Genomic DNA, 20,278 nt, shown 5'->3' on the forward strand with positions numbered 1-20,278 from the left:
CGCGTCTCGGCTGGCCGCGCCTCAACAGAGCAGCGCGACGCGATTGTTGACCAAGCGAAGATAAAAATCACTATTTTTGGATTGAATCATACGTAGCCTTGAATTTTAGAAGCTAATTGAGCACACCAGGATGAAAAAAAACATTAACAAGCGATGGATTTATGTATCCCTTCGAATTAAAGAGGCTGATTGACCATTGCTTGATAAACAAATTTCATTATTGTAAAGCTAGATTCTTTTCAATGTCTCGTCGACGTCAACCAAATTCATAAAATCAATACGATGTCTGAACAATGTTGAATGCGTAAAAGTAGGAGTCACAAATATCTGAATGTTGATTCAGAATGAGTATAATAAGAGATCGCATTACATCCAACATTATTCCATAGAGAAAATAGTTGATGAACACATGACAGTAACTGGAGTTGTGGCGTTAGCATGAACAATAGTGAGACGAAATTTAAAGCAAGATCATAATGATGTCATCAACATACAAGTTTCAAAACAGCCTTATCAACAAGATGAATATGTTAATTTAAATAAAAAAATTGAGCATTAAAGACGTCAAATTAATGTGAATGATCACCTCGGTCTTGTTTTCGCCATGCATGTCAGATTTCGCAGACCACACACATCTCAATTACGACGGATCGAAGACCTCTCTGTTCAGGTCTTTTTTCCGCGTACTTGTTTTGTAATGGTTGCAGGAAAAAAGTGTCTGTTCACGCAACGGGTAACATTTTGCACCGACGAAATACGGCGGTATTTTATTTTATTCAGCAGAAAATATGCCGGAAATAGAGAAACCAATATTGTTCACTTTGAAGCGATGAATTTTGTTTAAAATTAAAGGCCAATGGTACGGATCGACTCTGAAATATCAAAATAAGAAAGCATAAGAGCTTCAGATGCAAATAAAATAATTATTGCGAAACGTTTGTCGCATTTTTCCAGCAATAATTATATCAGATTCAGATGATTTTCTTTTCTGCTTTACGCAGAGAAAGACGTTCTCGTGAGGCTGTTTCTATGTTCGGCTGTTATGTTAATTGCGATGCACACCATCGGTCGAGGATGTGGCACCCACGCACATAACAACAAGAGAAAAGAAAGCCAGTCCGCGACTTGTGATCAGTACATTCAGCTGTTGAATTCCTAGGTTCAGATGCGGCGATAGATTTATGGTCTGAGGCTTCTATTATTAGAGCTATACAATGAAGTCTATGAGGTTTGTACATTCATTTATATAGACGCGTTGAGGCGAATAAAGTTGAAAACTGCTGGTCATGTATTTAAACTCTTTTGGTTGTGTTTTGTTTTTTTTTTTCTATATTTTTCTTTTTATATTCTCTTTTTTATAGAAACACGCATATGTGTATATATATTTTTGCCCTTGTGCTGTTTTGGCCTTTTTCTAGATTTTTGTGGGTGCGTGTATATCTGGGCTGTGGTCTCGCTTTTTCGAAGTTTTCTCTGAGTTCTTCTAGCCAATAAAATAATCAATCTATTACGCACTAGCATGTTAACCAAATTTGATGAATGCTTTTAAAAGTTCCTAGATGGAATGGCAGCAACGCGGCAGTAGCAGGCAGCAGGTTTGAAAAGAGAGCCAATCCTGAGTCGGAGAACACGCTGCCTCTGTTGTCATGAGAGAGACAATGCGACTGCCTTGGCCTTCTTTGTATTGCTTCCTTACAAACAATACACTTTCTTATTATTTGTGTAGACTCCATGCAGACTAAAGGCTTCGTTGCTTAATGTGTCAAAACTTTTTCTCGTAACCAGGAATTTCCGCCGTAAGTCCTACAAAGAATGTCTTCTTATGATCGAAATTGAATAAGAATAGAGAATACATCATTGTGTCAATAATTATTGAAATTTGCGTCGAGCTTCATACAACATGGTTATTTGAAACGTACATCGATCATGGGGCATCGTGTGGAACATTCAACTGAGTCGTGGAACAACGAACGCTAGACCAGATATCGTATCATATAATCAATCGTCAGTTATATGGAAAGATCGGGTTCCAGAGGCTGGATCCCTTCTGAATCAAGTCACGAAAAATTCAAGAATCGGCAACAGACCATAGGCCTATTTCTTCAGTGCCGACACTTCTATTCTATTCTTTATCTCCTAGGTCATCAATAGGCTAATAAAATGCTGTCGGGAGATAATCCTGGACATTTACATAAGGAGTACAAGTATTGCTACAATGTAAAATTATTGGGTAGTGTATAATTACCTACGACGAAATACGTGGTATTCAGGTAATAAGGTATAAAAGTTACTGGATGAAGTTTAAAGTGAACGGATTAATTGTATTATAATGTGTTGTAATTCTCAGTAATCACATTTAATTAATTTGGATGCATAAGAGCTGTGTGTTACTTGAGACGAAATAACGACTCTCAGGAAGTCGCACATCAAAAGATATTAAATTGAGTTGACGAAGAACTCGGTTGATGAAATACCTACCCGCAAGTCGCAAATGTATGATTATCATAAGAGATAAATTGAGCTATTTCGATGAACCACGAAGCTTTGGCAGGTTGAACCGTTTCAACTCGACTACCTGAAATGCTTTCGTTGAGCTCGTTGTAACTGCCTGTTAGGAACTTGCCAAGCGTTTTGTGGTGCCAGTGAATCCTTAACGTCTGCATTTAAAGGCTGATTTCCTCTTGATAAGCAGCCGTCATCCTGGGTATAGGACCATTACGGCGTCGGCTCTCAAGACCGTCCTTGATCGCAATCACAAGATTCATGAGAACTATTTAAGAACAGCCATAAACATCGCTGAGGTTTCCGTATAGTCGTTTTTAAAAGTATATATATACATATAAAATTAAAATTCGGAGTACACTTGCACGTTTAAGTGCCAATGACCACACAAGCGCCAGAGCTCAACGGATTTGATCGAAAATATCAAATCACTGAGATCCATTCTTTTTTTAAATAGACTACTCCCATCTAGTTCACTTAAGGCGAATCCTATTGGTGAACTTGTCTCGTGACTGTATACTTAATTCGAGAGCCCTTAAAAAATAGTCTATACTGTTCAGCTTCAAGTAACAAGCTATGTAAATTCAAGCAAGGGTCACACCAACGGTCGTGCATACATTAAGCCAGCATTCTCTCGTAATTTAGTTTGCAACCCCCATGCCCTGCATGTATTAATGCCAGCAATTCCGTTCTCATGCAGTGCGACATTTTCTTCTGCGATCCGACCGCGAAGAGGACGTATTTTTCCTTCTCGTGTAGTGGGCTTTTTATAAGGTAACGGAGCGAGGTTATTGTCTCTGCCCCAGGGCATCACAGAAGCAAAGATTGCGGGGTCAGCGAGCGACGGGTTTTACTTCAGACGAGTAGCCTGGGCGAGAACCAGGTACGAGTCGTGACAAGCCTGGGCATCTGAGGCTGCAGAGATGCACGTTGTTTGAATCTAACCATACATCCTTCCGTATTATTTCTGTGATTAATGCAAATTCTTTGAGTATTTGTGACATTTTATCAATTTTTATAGCTGTTGTTATAAAGCGACTGGACCATCGTTATAATTAACACAAAAAGTCTTAAAAAAGTAATTAACGGTAAAAAGTCGTGAAAAAGTTTAACAATCTCTAGCAAAGGCTTATCACATAAGAACAATTTAACAGAGAATACATTTCTTCAAGGCAAACAATCGCGACGTTCGAGAACAGTCGTGACGGAGTTGCTATTGCTATAACGAGGGCAGATAACTGCCACTACTAAACCATTAAATCCAATCTTTCCCGTTACGAACAGAGCATCTCTCATCCGTCAATACGTCGGTTCTTCTACGGTTCTAAGAGTTCCACAACATTAATTGACAGCATAAACTTCAAGAGAATCTTTATGACACATATAGAATAAGGTAACAATAATAAAAATGTTACCGGCTCAATTAACTAATACAGAAAATAAAAATTGATGCTAACATTATATGCGCTACACAAAAACCAAAATACAAATAATAGATGTGTACGTTACGCTTAGAGTTATTTTAATACTTGAGTGTTTGCCTAACAAGTATAATTTGGACCGTTTTCAAGTTCCTTTCCAAACAAAAACATTACAACTACCAAAGCGTATCACTTTCAGCTCCATTGCATTATTACTAAAACTACTTATACCTTATTGTTACGTTGATGGGTCAAACGTCCCTGTTCAATGACATTGATACGATGATCTCTGTCTAATTGGAAAAAAATTACTTTCTGAACGACACAGCGATAACTGTTTAACCAGACAGCGTTATCTCTAAGCATGAGTTAATAAATGCGGGCGTACAAATGATTTTAAGTGCGTGGGATTTGATAACATTTACGCATTGATACTGCAAATCACGTTCGTACTTTATTTTAATTTTGAGTAATGAAGGCAGGACTGAATGTCATTGACTCGATTCCTTACAATACTGCGTCCAATACGAAAAATTTATATAAAGGCAAAACCATTTGAACTCGGAACGGCTCCTCAAAGTTTTATTTAATTTGGTGCACTGCACGTGTCAAAGCTGTTACACATTGCCAAATTATGAGTTCACTTGTTCAGCATGCATGCGGTCTCTTGTTTTAGATGCGGCGTCACCGCTTCAGTTATTCTAGATACTGTCCATTCTTATTGGTACAAACGAGATTTAGAGTTCACTTAGACATGTTCGTGCTCACTTTGGTACGATCAAATACGAGGCAACGATAAGAAATTAAATACTAAAGTAAGTTTTATCAATTCCGTAGATAAAAAAAAGATTAGGCAACGAGTAATGCTTGCAACTTTTTCAATATTGGACACGATTCTACGAGTAAACCGTACTCACTTTCCTTCCTGCCGTGATGTGCGAAGTGTACAGTGAAGCTCCCATCATCATCTTCCTCATCCTCCTCGAACTCTTCCTCGATCGGCTCTTCTTCTTCCCCTAGCCCTTCATCCCCTCCCATCACCGACCGACTCCTCCCAGTTTCGCACATCAAGTCTCCATCCTCAACTATTACCCCATTCGGGTGGAATTTTTCAGGCACGTCTTCTGCAGCCAATCTGTCATTTGTAATGTTCGTTGGTTGTGAAACGTTGGCTTTGTGTTTGGATTTTGAGTTGTTCTTGAAAGATGTTTTGTCCGTTTGGGTAGAGAAAGACGATGTGCTTGCGATCGGAGGTGGAGGGTCGGGGAAGAAAGAGGGATCGTGAGGAGCAGATGGAGGATCCCACGAGGTAGGTACTGAGGAAGTGTTAGTAAATGGAGGAGGTGGCGGGGGAGCACAGTCCGGAGGAGGCGGTAATTCCCAATTGGCTTTCAGTTCTTGGACGGACACACTCGCTCCTGTGGACGGCGTTACGGTGGACGGTACGATACCAATGCACTCGTAAATGCACTCTCCATCGAGGGGCTTGACCGTGAGGGGACTGGAGAGTGGAGCAAGTAGGTCCCCGTCATCGACAGTTACTTGCTGCCCCCCGACACTCAGATCGAGTGAGGATCTCGGCGGCAGCAGCGCCATCTCGCCCACCATCGCGGTCTCAATGATGTCGTAGATGACGGCAACTGCAAAAGTAAAAATTACATTTGAATTTTGCACCGTATTGGTAATAGAAATAACAATAATTAGTTCGGGGAAAACTGATTATTTAATTAAGAGTCGCATACGCTATCACAGAAATTGTTGCGCATCCAACCTTAGCTGCCATTTTAGAAGTCAACTTATTTAGGAACTGTTGATGGCGCTTTGCATTGAAATTAAAGTTAGTTCCAACATAATTACAACACAGGCATGAGAGAGTGGCTAAGATCCAACACGACTGCAGCAAGAGCTTGCAAGAGTCCGTAGAGATGCCGCACCGAACAAGGCGATAACTTTCACCGTTTCCTACTTTCGCCCCCGACCTATCACTGGACCTGGCGCATCTCATTAATATTGCATTACCCCCCTCGTTCGAACGAGAAGTACTCTAACAACTTCACGTTATCACATGCGTAATTAACGAATAACTAGGCAGGTATTACGCCATTGTTTTGAATTTACTTCTCACATAGAAGGTAAGTATTAGATCTCAAGTTCTAATGCACGGCTTCAGATAATATCTGTATTCTCATGTCCTCAAGGAATAAAATAATTGTTAATACCCGCGAGATCACTTAGGCTACTAGATCAAATAAACAATTTTTTGAAAACGCATTTAATGAAAGAAGAAGTCATCAGAGTTCAGATCAGCCAGTCTATTTAAATCTGAGTTAATAACAAAATATTACTCAGCGACTAAGCTCGAAATTCACGTTTTTAGAGATGGTATTATGTTTACAATAACCATCTGTCGCGGGGCATGAGAACAGCAGAAAGCCAACAGCGACATCAGGTACTTTCACAGCACAGGTCGCATGCAAAGCTCGCCAAACGACGAAGAGGTGGACATTCCGGCAACATAGACTCAATGTTTTATGCGAAAAATTAAAAATATGTTATTGACAATTAAAAATCATCTGATAGAACTATGCTGGAAGTTAGTTAAACTAGCCGGAAGTAATACGTGTATCATAAAGGTTATGAAACTTGAATGTAATAAGCAAACACTAGCAAGGTCCAATATATGCCAACTGAGATGCTTAAAAACAGGGAAGGGTGCAGCAAACGTGTGGGTTATGTAAAGTTAAACATCCCAAAAGTTCTGCTGGCTAACGGCTGTAACCAGAATGCACTTTAGCCCGCCGTAAAAGCGTTTCAAGTGCGCACCGGCGAAAGTTGTTTGACGTCGCAGCAAGGCTCTGCAAATATTCGAATACAACTCAATGCATGCCATGTACCACAAATAAATTCACATTATATTAGTTTTTTCACTACGATAATTTTGAGGAATGTTTAATAATTCAATCAGAATTATTACTTTTTATTGTTGTACAAAGTTTGACTCTTTGGCACACAATAGCTTGGTTACTAATAGAATAAATTTATGATCAACGTCATTATATTCTATCCCTCAACATGAACTTTTATTAACTTTTCCAAACAGAAGAAATCATGAAGCGAGTTCAAGACAATAACAAGGTGCTGTAACACTTCTACTGCCTCACATGATCTGCTGTCCCTGTATATAATACAGGGACATACGTCTTAATAATACGTCTTAATAACATCTTAATACGTCTTTTCTCATGCCAATGAGAGACTTAATACGATTGTGGACCCGGACGGACGTGTTTGTGAGAGCATCTGCTTGTCACGGGTCAGATCCGGAAGTCCTCGTAAAGCACGAAGCTTACACTCGAGCATCCGGACCGGGTGCACTCCATGAACACAGCCCGCCAAGAATGACGAGTAACCATTGTTTACGGCACGGCTTCAGATTCATAGGAGAATCAGCGTTCGAAATCAAAGGAGCCAAAATCATAAGTAAATTTTCTGTATAATTGAATTCCTGGAATAATGAGACTTGGTCTCTTATCTATTCTTAGATGTAAAGACTTTTTAATACTAGCCTTGTGTTCGAAATTATTGTCGAGAATTAAAAACGAAACAAAATAGTAATAAGTCAAAATAAACTCAAATTTCAATGCTTCTCACACTCCCTCTCAAAATCTAATGGAAGCAACAGATAAGCGGCCCTAATATGAACAAAAACGCGATTATGCGCATACTTTCTTAATAGTGCAGAATGTAGTCACAAAGGTGCTTCTTATTATTTGTCGCTTGATTTCATAAACGCAGACTCTACTCACATACTTCCCTTAGAAAAGCCACCCGCTTGCACAGAGACAGCGAACGCAAAAGGGTCGCATATTGACTTGAGTTTGAACAATGAAGCGTTTGTTCCTCTTAGAAAACGCCAACTAGGTTAAGAAATTGCGTTGTGTAGACTAATAAGTCAGCGAAAGCTATCGAATATTGAATAGACAGTAACAAACCATGGAAGGAAATTCCGGTATATTGCAGCACAAGAATAAAAATTAGATTAATAAGTTGCGAAAAAGGCCGATTGATCAGTCCTTCTTTCAGACTTTGTTTGTCAAAGGTCACTAGAATATAATGGCGGAGGAATCCATATCAAACAACACAGATCAAATACAATACATTTTATAGCTCTTGTTCCCTTTATTGATCTCAAGTGTATTAAATTTCGGTTTGTTCGGTTCGTCACAAAGCGGCTAAAATAATGTTAAAATACGTATATAAAAAGAAATACTATAAAATGAAAATCTAAAAACAACTTTAGCAACACTTACAGCAGAGACTCCCCATAAATACCTTCCCCCATACTCGAGCTCAACTGGCAGGGACAGAAGACGCTTTGTTCAGCCTCACGTTCCTAGTGTAGCGCTCATGATGTACAATAACATATATTCGCTCAGTTCACACTAGCCAGACACCAGATGTCGAGCTATATTAGTGTTTGCATATGTGGGGGCAAGAAAACAACTTCTCATCGCTCGTACACAATAAAAAATTAGTTCAGATTGATGTGTTCGAATGTTTCATGAGCTAAAATTTTCAAAATTATTTCAAGTTCTGAAAAATATTTTTATATGTAATTCCAAACAAATAATGCTACATTAATATTTATGATGTTTTTCAATCGTGAACATCAACCCAAATGATTAAAATTGGGGCCCGTATTCATTAACATATTACATGAAGTGGATGGAAAGGAATTTTCTCTCCTCTGTCGCGATCCTTATCCACTTCTTCGTGCGAGGTACCTTTGCATCTCTGCATAGCTGAGCTATTCAAGATGTGAAACTCGCGAGGCCCGTATGATATTTACAAGAAAATAATGAGGGAGGCCAACTAATATCTAATTGATTAGTATGGTTTCAATATAAGCACAAGATTTGAGCTCCATGAACACATGTTGGTATTTATATACGAGTACTTCTGTAGGCCAGTGAATCGAAAAAATTTAAATTTTTACATAAAAACAAACAACATAACACCGACTTCGTCGTAATAGTGTATGTTTTCCCTAGTTGGTACGAGCCCCAATAAAGTTTTTTTCATTGAAAAATCGATAACCAATAATGCCATTCAAAAGAGAGGATCCAAGAAAGTGTGGGGAATGAGAAAAAACAACAGTTAGGAAGTGAATAGCAAATTTTACCAAAATAGTAACCAGGCCATTCCGCAAAACACGATATTGGACCAATAGATGACGATATAGATAAACAATCCAGCCGGTAGAGGAATTAATATAGATTCACGAGAAATCCCAAACAAGTAAGTGCAATACACGGACATTCCAACATAATTTTCATATTATTTCCATTAGACAGTTTCCCAAGTTGATTATTATTAGAACCGAGTTAGATGAAGAATTCTAGAATGAACTTCAGTCAACTCAAGGGTTAGTGAACCCCAAGGAAGCCAATAAAGTAATGACAAAAAGGCCCCTTGGATGTACCAGATGACAATGCATTGCACTGCCGGTAGCCAGTCGCCTGTTACATAAAGACCAGCTTAGAAAGGAACACAGATCGACAAGATCGGAGCGAAGGCATGTGTGATGGGAGCAGGAAACTGAAAGTGAGCAATTGACTGCAAAAACAAAACAGAAGTTTTAGTGCACGAGGTGGTCGATTTAGGAATACATAATTCCCTTTGCTTACGCGTTTGGGTAATAAAAAATTATGGGCTTTAATTAATGCGTAGTGTTGATACAATAAGTAATGAATTCAAATGAGGATAAATAAATGCAAACGGAACTGGCGTCTCAAAATATGTGTTTCAAACTGAGTTGAGCGCCCGATTGTGTACAGATAAAATATAATACTGCATCAGCAATAACGGCACGTGTATTACCGTTAATTGATAATTGTAATAAATACCAAAGAAAGTCTGGAGGACGAGGTGGCAACTAAGTGGCATGATGGCAGCCAATTTTAATGTCAGGTGACAGTATTCGTGTCGTCCTCGGGAAGTTCGTCCCACAACAAGGGGAGAATGACAACCAGAGAAAGCCAAGCCTCTCAGAATACTAATTGGACGTACGATAATTAACATAAGTAGTACATTGCGAAAAAGATGTCATGAAAACTGCTACTTTCGTGGCTGACATCCAGCTCCTAAAACAGCGCAAATTATAATTCATACCCTTAAGACGGAAAAAAAACTGCAAGACGCAAACAATCTCAAAAATCTCTCAGAATAATGGGAGTAATGAAAAGAATCGAGGTAGTGATAAGAGTTCAAATAACGTTAAAAGTATAAGTAGTATGAGGAATAAATGTATAAGATGAATAGCAGTAGTTGAAAATCTCTATCATGATCACGGCATAGCCGGCGCAGCACTAAGATCAGCATGCAGTGAAAGTATCCCTCTTGACTGGCCGGGCCAGCCACAGGTCGTTGGCACAAAGCTACGGCAGATCACAAGATCGAGCGAGTCTTGGTTGGCGTCCGGAGATGCATCTTTCTAAAGCATGCAACATGAAAGTCGTCCAGCGCCTTTTTAAAACTCCCACACTCCAGCCAAACCTAAGGCTAGTGGCCTCTACGTATTTCACTGCGACCCGAACGTGGCATAGTTCGAAGGGAAAGGCATCACGCGCTCACTTTCAAGCACTTAATGCGTTAATGAGATGAATAAAATACAGGGAGCGAAATGGAAGTAAATTTAAAAAATTTTTAAGCCTAATAAATCATGTTTTCGTTGGGTTATTTCGTCTAAATTATCAAACCCAAATACTTTGCACACATTAAGACAAGTATGTATTGTTGGAAGCCGTTTTTTATCAAACATTCAATTTAAATTCATGAGAGCTTCTATCTTACACCATTACTGTAAGAAACGTTTGAAGAAAATGGCAAGTATCCGGTTCCATGAAACATGGTCGTGGTAAGTGGCAGCATGAACTTTCTATGATAATATTTGACCAAGTCGAAATGCCTGTGATCGACTAGCGTACGTGCGCTGACTTTGAGCGATAACGGACATTTAATTCTGGTTGACTTCTGCTTCTCATTTGTCAGAGGATTAGCGTCTACCAGGGCACTACACGCAGTACCCTGTACCAGAAAATAAAGTAATAGGGTTTGCGGTGGTGAATGCGAGGGGTGGATGCTGGTTTGACTGCAATTTAAAACAAAGACTGAATATTAATTATGATCGAAGGCGCGGCCGAAGATGTGGGAGTGCCACTAGTGGAGGGGGTTTTGGCCGCCAGTTGTTCAAGAAATTAATCGTGTGAACAGCAACACAGGGTAACGCTTTAACCAGACAACCAATGACTATAAAACTCTTGATCGCAGCAAGATGGTATATGTATGTACATACGACGTCTTTGATAGGTAGAGCAGTTGCCATCGTACGCCATCGGAAGAAATAAATTCAGTGGTTTTTATCTACGCTTAGAGCATTATAAACGTCGCATGATATATAGAATATAGTACTAAATAATATCGTACTATACTATACTATAGTATAGTAGTATTAGCGTCTTATATCAAGTATTTTGTGTCATCTGATGAAAAATATAGATTTCGTCAGGAAATACACGCGTTTCCACGAATAAGAGCTAACGAGAAGAACCAGTACAAAAAAAAAAAGAATTTTACCTAGCATATTGTTCGTTTTCTTTACCACTCCCTTAAAAAATACAGTACCCATAAGATTGGAAAATAAAGTAAAAGGAGAAACAACACAAAAGAAAAAATGCTACCTTCATCCGATCGTCACTAGTTGGACTTCAAAAAGAAAGTATTTGGGGAAAAAATTACGTTTTTAATGGTTTGCTACTGTCGAGGCAGTGGCTCGGCCAGTTCATCGACCTTCACACCCATGGCTGAAGGTCGCCTGTACCTCTACAACTAAGGCCTTGAAATTTTCATCCAGTACCGAAATAATGATCAATAGAGCTCTATCCTGAAGTTGGATCTTGACAAAATGTTCGACCCTGATAATAAATTCTAAATACATTGATTGTAAGTTCTATCCGTATGATTTGTCTACATAATCCATTTTCCCTCTATACGTTTTTATCTCGGTAGGATTTTTAAATTGTTAATAAGTTCTACGTAAAAAATAAATCTTATCAACATAGTTTTACACAAGTATCATATACAACTTAAATCGTAATTTCTACCTTGATAGCAAGAACCACCTTGATAGTGAGCTCTAGTTTACCACCTGATCGTAATATTTCTACCGACAGCAAGAATAGTATATTGATTGGCAGTCATGAATACATACCTGGGATCGGCATTGTTGAATTAGAAAACACTCGTGAATTTCCAAACATTTCCAAAACATTTTTGCTTGTACATAGTTCAATGACTAACATCAAAAATAGAACAAAACTGGTGATATATAAATTAATTAGAGGTTGTTCGGATGTACAGGGCGATTCACGGACATTTCCTGTTTTTATTTTGCGCAAAGCAGCCAGGTTTTGTGAGAAAAGACCGGGGATTATTTCATATGAAAGGCTAGGTCATGAAGTTTTGTGTCCCGCCTAGTCAGCTGCCCCATTGCATTGGACAAGCTAACAGCGTGCGTTTGCTGTCGAGGCGTACTTCTGAGACAACATTTTACTGAGCGCCCCATCTGCTTGATAGGTCACCTTCACTGGCCTCTTCACACGGTGTTAGATCACCTTCCTTGGCCGCCGATTTTGCTCCGTGTGATTTTTTATGGAGTTATCTTAAATAATTGTTTACAATGACTGTCCAAGGACCCTACCTCATTTGAAGAACAACATACACCAAGCCATCGCCCGTCAATATGCTGCAGCGAGTTGAAAAGAACTTCACAAATCGACTAACTGAATCCATTGACAATGGGATCCGTCATTTGTCCGATGTCATCTTTAAAACTAAGCAATACAAAAATTCTGGCGTACGTATTTTTCTGTAAAATTTATATAGGTAGTAATGATATATTTACTATTTCTTTTATATCAAGCTTCCAAATCGGCAAATTTTCGTGAATCACCCTGTATATCTATCAAACAATTCTCTCGTATATGCGAGATCTGGCATGAGGATGACAAGACAGAACCGGCCACGATGCGCTCTGCACAGTGCACACGCTCACTGCCCTGCCGTGCATTCTACGGAGCCCAAGAGTTGACTTTCTAAAAGGTCGAGCGTTGCCACCATCCCAGCGAGACGCTAGGCAAGGCGTTCGGTCTCTCACTCTTTCTTCTGGATAAGAGCGCTGGCTTCGGAAGGCCTTTCAAACCCCGCGTGATCCCAGGTCAAGCTGGCCCTCCTGCTGTGTCGGGTCTAATGTGCTATTAATTTTCGAAGTTAGCGGTACTTTGTGGCTAAGAAGACTAATTTGATGATACGAGAAATACAGGACTAGAAGTTAAAAGTTTAGTTAACATTACTTAGATGCGGTAACAATACAAAAATTAAGTCTTGGCCACAGTTAGTAAGTCCACAATGGAATCGCGGTATAATGACAGCGAAAAGTACGATCATTGGGAATATCTATAACCCTCTGAAAAATTTAACACATGATAATAGACTGGTTCTATACAAAATTACGCTTAGGCGACAAGTTAATGATGTACACAAGCCCAGATCAAATTTTGTAGTCGCGAAGTCAGTATAGTCCAGAGCGATTTTCTCACCGAGGAATAAGCACAGTTATCTAAGAAGAAGAACGACAGAAAAGACAGCTCAACAAACCGCCATAAATTGCAGCCTTAGGAACATGAAACAGCGTTCTCACCGCAACGCATCCCACAGCACTCCAGTTAACTGGCGTTAGGTGCAAGAACATTAAAAAGGAAGTTGGTGAGAAAAAGATAATCGAGGATCTGCATGTTACAAGGAATTCAGGAAAAACATCCAGTTAAATTATTGATTCAATAAATTATCACACTTGACTCTTTTCTTCAATGTTCACTGAGGAAATCTAAAATGAATAAATTTAAATTCACTACGCTCAAAATATTTCCAGGAACTATTCACTTTCATACGTCCAAATTGCTATTGATGGAAAATTTTTAGCCTCAGTAAATTTAATTTAAGATCGAAATATTACTTGGGACCATTAATTAACCTTACAGTGCTTCAGTCATTATAGGTCGACGTTCCACATGGCAAGATGTTCATCGAAGCATGGAAGATCTAATCCTTAGGGTAGAGCGTTCACACAAAGTTGGCCTCTCTCTTTCTTTTGAATAGCCCACGGCAACTAATAAAAACGGTAGCCAGGCAGCGACGCTTGTGTCGCTCGATTGCACGCGATGCATACCTGTTCTGAACCACACATCAATGAAAAAACAATGCCATCAGGAAGTGAATTGATTCGGCTTATAGCACTATAGTTAAAGAATTTAACAAGGATTGCATTGAATAGCGCCGATTAAGGCTTATACAAATGTGCCAGTCTCACAGCAGTGTGACGTTGGCCTTTCTTCCAGTACGTAAACCATCATTTGAGAATGAATGAACCTTTTGTACCTGAATGCATAAAAAAGACATGTAGCAGCGGCATTCAAATTATATTGATCACTACTAATCTTTTTGGCAAACTAGAAACATGCATTTCAGTGAGTGAAATTTGTTTAATCTACAAAAATTTTAGACCCCAAACCACGATACATAAACTTCATTCTTCTGCCATGACCGTCAAGCCTGGCCTTCAAATTAAATATGGAGACTTGGAGATTGCGTCTTGTTAATAAGAAAAGAGGGAGCAAAGAGCACGTCGCCTCTCGTTTGATCAACCGTGGCTCAAGACAGCGGGACGGAATTTTCTTGAAACGCGGTTTTTGTTCCACAAACCTCAAGTTTAACGCTTTTTTACAAGTTTCAATGCAACTATTGCAAAATAGGAAATAAATCTAGTCTTTAAAAAATAAAAATAAAAATCTTTTAGGAAATAAAATCTTTTAGTTGAAGAGCAAAAGCTTTTTCTGTGCGCACTTGAGTGCAGGATAATATATATCAACGACAAAATTGGGTAAATTCAACAAGTGCAAATGACGGAAAATGGTGGCATCAAAAATGGGAATAACAATTAAACATTAAAAAAAGAAGTGGCAAATGTGCGGTTTTACATGGAATTTGCATTATGAGATTAATTGTAAGAGAATGGTACAGTACAAGTGCAGAGATTTTTTAACTTAAAACGCTGAAATGATGAATTCATATGATTGGTGATTAATAGGAACTGAGGTGATGATCAGCAAAACACTTCAATATTAAGTCAACATTGATGACGGATGTTAATATAATAGATGTACATGTAAATGGCAGTGCGCAGTGAGAAAATGAACAGACACGAGAAACAGGAGATACAAAAACGAAGGCTGCGGGTGCCACCAGCACCACATTCCTCAGCCAGATCAGCTAACCTCTCACCCGCTCGCCTCAACTGCGATCGCATTCCGTCCGAGAACTTCATACGCTGCAACGCTTAACAATCTTTTGTTTCCATAATCCATTAAATATCCTTGAATTTGTTTTGTTTACTTCTTTGAGAGAACTCAAGTTAATACGTAATAAATCTACATATTTCGAAACAAAAAAAAAAAAACAGTTTTAATTAGTTTCACATTACAAAAAGCGATTTGAATTGACGTTTTATTAAATAAGTGTTTGTTTCAGGGGCCATTCTTTCATTGACATTACTACGGTGAGAAAAATGTTATGTTAGCAGGGACAACGATTTGATAGGAGGAACAAAATTCTGAATCTTCAGGGTTCATCTATCCACAGCAAAGACGGATTAACCTGCTAGTTTTTACAAATTCCAGATATCAATCATGCCGTAAAATAATTAATTAATGACAAAATTTCATAATCTGCTTCAGACGTTAAATAGCGAATGGCAGGCATATGGACTAGTTCAAAGAAACCAAAAAATTATGAAGGATTTAAATTTAGATAATTATATCCCGAAAATTAGGGCATCTCGTTTCATACAGGGTTCTGTGAGAATATAGGTGATTTAATTAGCATATGAAAGCAAAAGGGCTACTGAAAAAAAAACGAATTATTTGATGCAAAAATTGTGTGTCTCTTGTGCTTAACAAGACATTTATTTCTACACTGATAACGATAAAGTAGTCGGATCAGTTCGTCTCAGGAATAACGACAGAACAATAAGCATGGAGCAGGCTGACGATCTGCAGCAGTGGTTCTCAAAATCATATTAACCAAAAAGAAATTATTCGATTTCATTTGCGCAAAAGATAGTAATAGAAAAAATTTAAATTTATATTCATATTAACTACATTAGTATACGGGTAAAGGGCTCATAAAGGTATTAAAATTCGACAGTAAAGAGAACAAAATTGGAGATCAGGAGGCACGAGTATGGCAAGAGGGAAGGTCAGAGCGAGATGTGCGTTGAATGCCACGATGCTCTATAAGAACTACCGCGTCCAGTGATCATGAACGTGGCTGATGGCAATTAGCTGAGGAACTTAAGAACGCAACTCACGGTTTTTGTGACATTGTTCAAAATTTTTATGAAGAAGTGACAACAATAATCGTTGTTCTAATGACCAACTCGCTGATTACGGAATTAGTGGGCATCAATGCATCAGGTAGGTACTATGCTAAACCTTATAATCAGGCATCACCTGAAATCGTGGTAATGAAATACGAGTTTTAAATGATAAACCTTATAATCAGGCATCACCCGAAATCGTGGTAGTGAAATACGAGTTTAAATGCTAAACCTTATAATCAGGCATCACCTGAAATCGTGGTAATGGAATACGAGTTTAAATGCTAAACCTTATAATCAGGCATCACCCGAAATCGTGGTAGTGAAATAGTACTAGTTTTAAGCTATTGTTTAGAGCATTGCTAATGTCCAATTAGAACTCATGGCGTTCAATAACTAATCTCGCTAATTAAATTGCTCACTATAAAGTCATACCAAAGTAAATGCGAATTTCGTAAACACTTGTGAAATGAAGGTCGCAGCGCATGCGCAGTGAGGGCGCAGTTAACGTGACTAGGGGTAGCGTTTCCTGTTGTCCAGATAGCAGCGCGGCACGTCCGTGATGTGAGAAACGATTTCTCAACAAACTATTTCAGATGAACATTCACCTATGCCCTAACTTTTAACCTCTCGATCAGCGCATAATTTCGGGCAAGAAAATTATTACAAGTGCTTTTAGTTAATAGGGTAGTAGAGCAAATGAACAAAATCTTTCGTGGGATTAAACAAAAAATTGAACATGGAATGAACAGAAATTGCAATGTAGATTGTGGACGTAGAGGAAAATGATGAAAGCAGGTGAACTTTTCTACTTGCTTGATGATCTGTAAAAATTCCGTACATGGAACATGACATCAATGGCATAAACATGCAGTAAAAACATTTGAGACCCATATAAAAATTTTTTCAGCGCCGAATACTGGCACAATACTGCTATCTAACGAATTTCCTGCACAACACAAGTCTCAGAAAATAAAATTACATGCCGGTCTGTCATTGAAATTCAAGGCTCCACATAACAAATAAAAATGTTTTTTTTTTAAATGCGTTGAGGAAGGAGAACTGGATTAGTAAATAATACGATGCAATTTAAAGGCGTCTAAGTCCAATAAGGCGAGGTGATCTACATCACCGTCCTCCACCTTTGCCCCTGCAGATACAGGCACCGATTGCAGTCACTACTGCTGTGCACCAGTGCTGGCGTTACTGGCAGTTCCATGGTTACCGTCACTGTTGCAATGAGTGCTGTCAACTGTCAAGCAGGTCGTTTCCGTCAGTGCTACCATTGAATCTACTCCCAATGCTCTCATTTCTGTAACTGCTGCTGATGGTGCGTGCTACAGCAAGTTGTGCCATTTCTGTAGATGTCGCTGGAGTGCTAATGCCCCAGCGCCGATAGCCCGATACTGTCACTGAAATTTTCTGCTGGAAATGCCGCTGCGACCTAAACACTATGACTGAAACATAGATTCAGCGGAGCGGCTGCGAGACAGGCTAACCCAAAGGTATCATACGCCTATCGATTGAAAAAAAAGTTGTAATGTCTGTTATTTGATAAACGTAGCAAACTCGAGTCTCGACCAATTGCAGCACGAGCATATCTGTGTATGGTTCAATTGCTTCACGGCACCAATTTTACGTCAATATTTTCGTATCTTACCATGATACCATCCTAACTTGGATACTACGATATGAACAATTTAATTACATTAAATCATAATATCAACCATATTAAAAACGTGGCAAATAATCTACAACATTACAACGATTACTGTAAGATCATCTGAATCATATTCCAGAAAATTAATTTCTAAACGAATGTACCTAAATTCCAAACATTTACTTGCATCAGAGTTGCAGGCAGAGGCAGTTAAATACACTAATGATTCATACATAAGTAACATATCGATATCGTTCAACATGAAATTTCCTTGACCTCGACAGTACCCTTGGTAACTCAGGTTAAAATTCTGGAGACCTCACTGTAAAGAATACTAAGTGCTTAGGCAACCCTCCTAGTCGCATTATAAAAAATTTCACGTAGAATGGAAGTGTCGTCGATGGAGACTAGTCAGTCATACCTCTTACCAATATCGACTCAAATCTAGTTCGAGAATCATCGAGAATGTTATAACTTGGGAAGGTTTAAACAATAAAAAATTTGCAAGCGATGGTTCAGTCATAAACGCCGCATCTACACCTGAACCCAAATAAATAGCAAGTCCAAAATGATCTATACTAATTTTGAGAACCCTTTACCTTTGTGTCTGAAATTTCACAGAAAATGTTCTCCAAAAGTATATAGGTACCGTAGCGTAGTTATGACAAGCCTACAGCTTTCAAACCTTGACATATGATATGTAATCTTATAGACAGCTAATCTACAAGTGTAAATCGTTCACAGTAAGACGGTGTTGCAAGGCCAATGTATATACATGGGATTATGGGATGTTGCGTACATCAAATGTTATCAGCTTAACGACTACAAGACGTTGAGATCGCAGATTGGCGCCGATGAGGACATGCGGGCGGCGGTTGGCGCGGGGTGGCGCGTGCGCTGTCCTAACTCCATAGGCGATTGTGACATCCTAACCTAAGCAGTTACTGAGGTAGTCATGCAGCTCACCTCAGTGGCTTTTTGGCATCTCGGTCATTGAATTTAAAATAAAACAGAGGTCTGTATTCACATCATTGCACGCAAGACATAACATCAGGAAGTAGGCCAGAGATATGTACATCTCCCATGGCATTGAACATATAAATATCAACTTCATGGATGCTATCAACTTCAAATGATTCAATAGTCTAAAATGGTATCAAACATAGGTAAGTAAGTGGACTTATGATTCATGGTTCTTCATAGTGATCATGAAAGACTAATATAGAGATGATAATCCCATGAAAATTATAGGTTTTCGTTCGTAGATTTGTCATTAAAAATATTATTGATGATTGTAGAAGCTTTTTATAAATTGTGATTGCAGACGGCAGATTATGTAGGAAGAGTTAACAGATAAACTGCTTAGGTGCAAAAATCAACAATACTTACCTTCGGATGAAAATGATTAATTCTGTGTTTCGACTTTAGAAGTAAGCCTAAGTCACTCAACCAAGCAAAACAGGCAAATAAGATCGTTTTTCTTCACTCCCAAATTAACAAACACGATTTCATGATAGAACGTCATCTATCGGTCTAAAATCGTAAGCAGAGTTTCTTCGAAGTCGCCCCAGCCATGCCGGCTAAGAGATGATGGAACGCACAACCACCCACTTCAACGCCTATACTCGCTCTGACATCCGAATAGAGATTAGAGAAGACAACAAACTACCAGCAGGAGTGAAGGTCACAAATCGGTTGTTATAGCGACGGCGGTAGCTGAAGGTTAACTTAACACAATTTACGAAACGCAACGTGAATTCAATGCAAGTTGCATTATTTTTAAAAATAATTACTGAAGGCAAATAACAGGAAACTGTATATTTTTTTTATTTAGTACGGACATGCAAGCATAATGTTACATACTGTAAGTCAAAATGTTACGATAAACTTGACATGTGTCAAAATGTATCCAAGTATTCATGCCCATCTGTCAAATCATTATTTGATCCCTAGTTACCTGTTAATTAATACCCTTACCTGCACGCATGCGCATCATTGCATGCAGTCTGTCTCATCTGAATAAAGAAGAATTGGTATGAGGAATATGAATGTATATCTCGAATATTTTCTACTTATGATCGAATGAAAACGAAAAAGCGCTAACTGATGTATTCGGAATGCATTTTACAGTGAAACGTATTTTTTTAACAAAACTTTGATTTTTTCACACGAATAATGTCAAGATACAGTCATAGATGAAGTCAT

The 20,278-nt window shown here is 38.7% G+C and overlaps 1 protein-coding gene across 1 annotated transcript; it reads right to left on the reverse strand.

Moving 5' to 3' along the window:
• Positions 1–4,772: 4,772 nt before the first annotated feature.
• On the reverse strand, positions 4,773–19,698 carry LOC108675346 (pectinesterase inhibitor 10). Its single transcript, XM_018163349.2, has 2 exons — positions 19,463–19,698; positions 4,773–5,563 (listed from the first exon to the last, which is right to left on the reverse strand). The coding sequence occupies exon 2, from the start codon at positions 5,529–5,531 to the stop codon at positions 4,773–4,775; it is 759 nt and encodes a 252-aa protein (XP_018018838.2). The 5' UTR covers positions 5,532–5,563; positions 19,463–19,698.
• Positions 19,699–20,278: the final 580 nt, after the last annotated feature.

Source organism: Hyalella azteca, unplaced genomic scaffold, assembly GCF_000764305.2.
Source record: "Hyalella azteca isolate HAZT.00-mixed unplaced genomic scaffold, Hazt_2.0.2 contig14211, whole genome shotgun sequence".
NCBI lineage: Eukaryota > Metazoa > Arthropoda > Malacostraca > Amphipoda > Hyalellidae > Hyalella > Hyalella azteca.

Bases quoted from the DNA above. Each gene is read 5' to 3' on its own strand.
- LOC108675346 (XM_018163349.2), bottom strand. From the start codon at position 5,531: ATGGTGGGCGAGATGGCGCTGCTGCCGCCGAGATCCTCACTCGATCTG.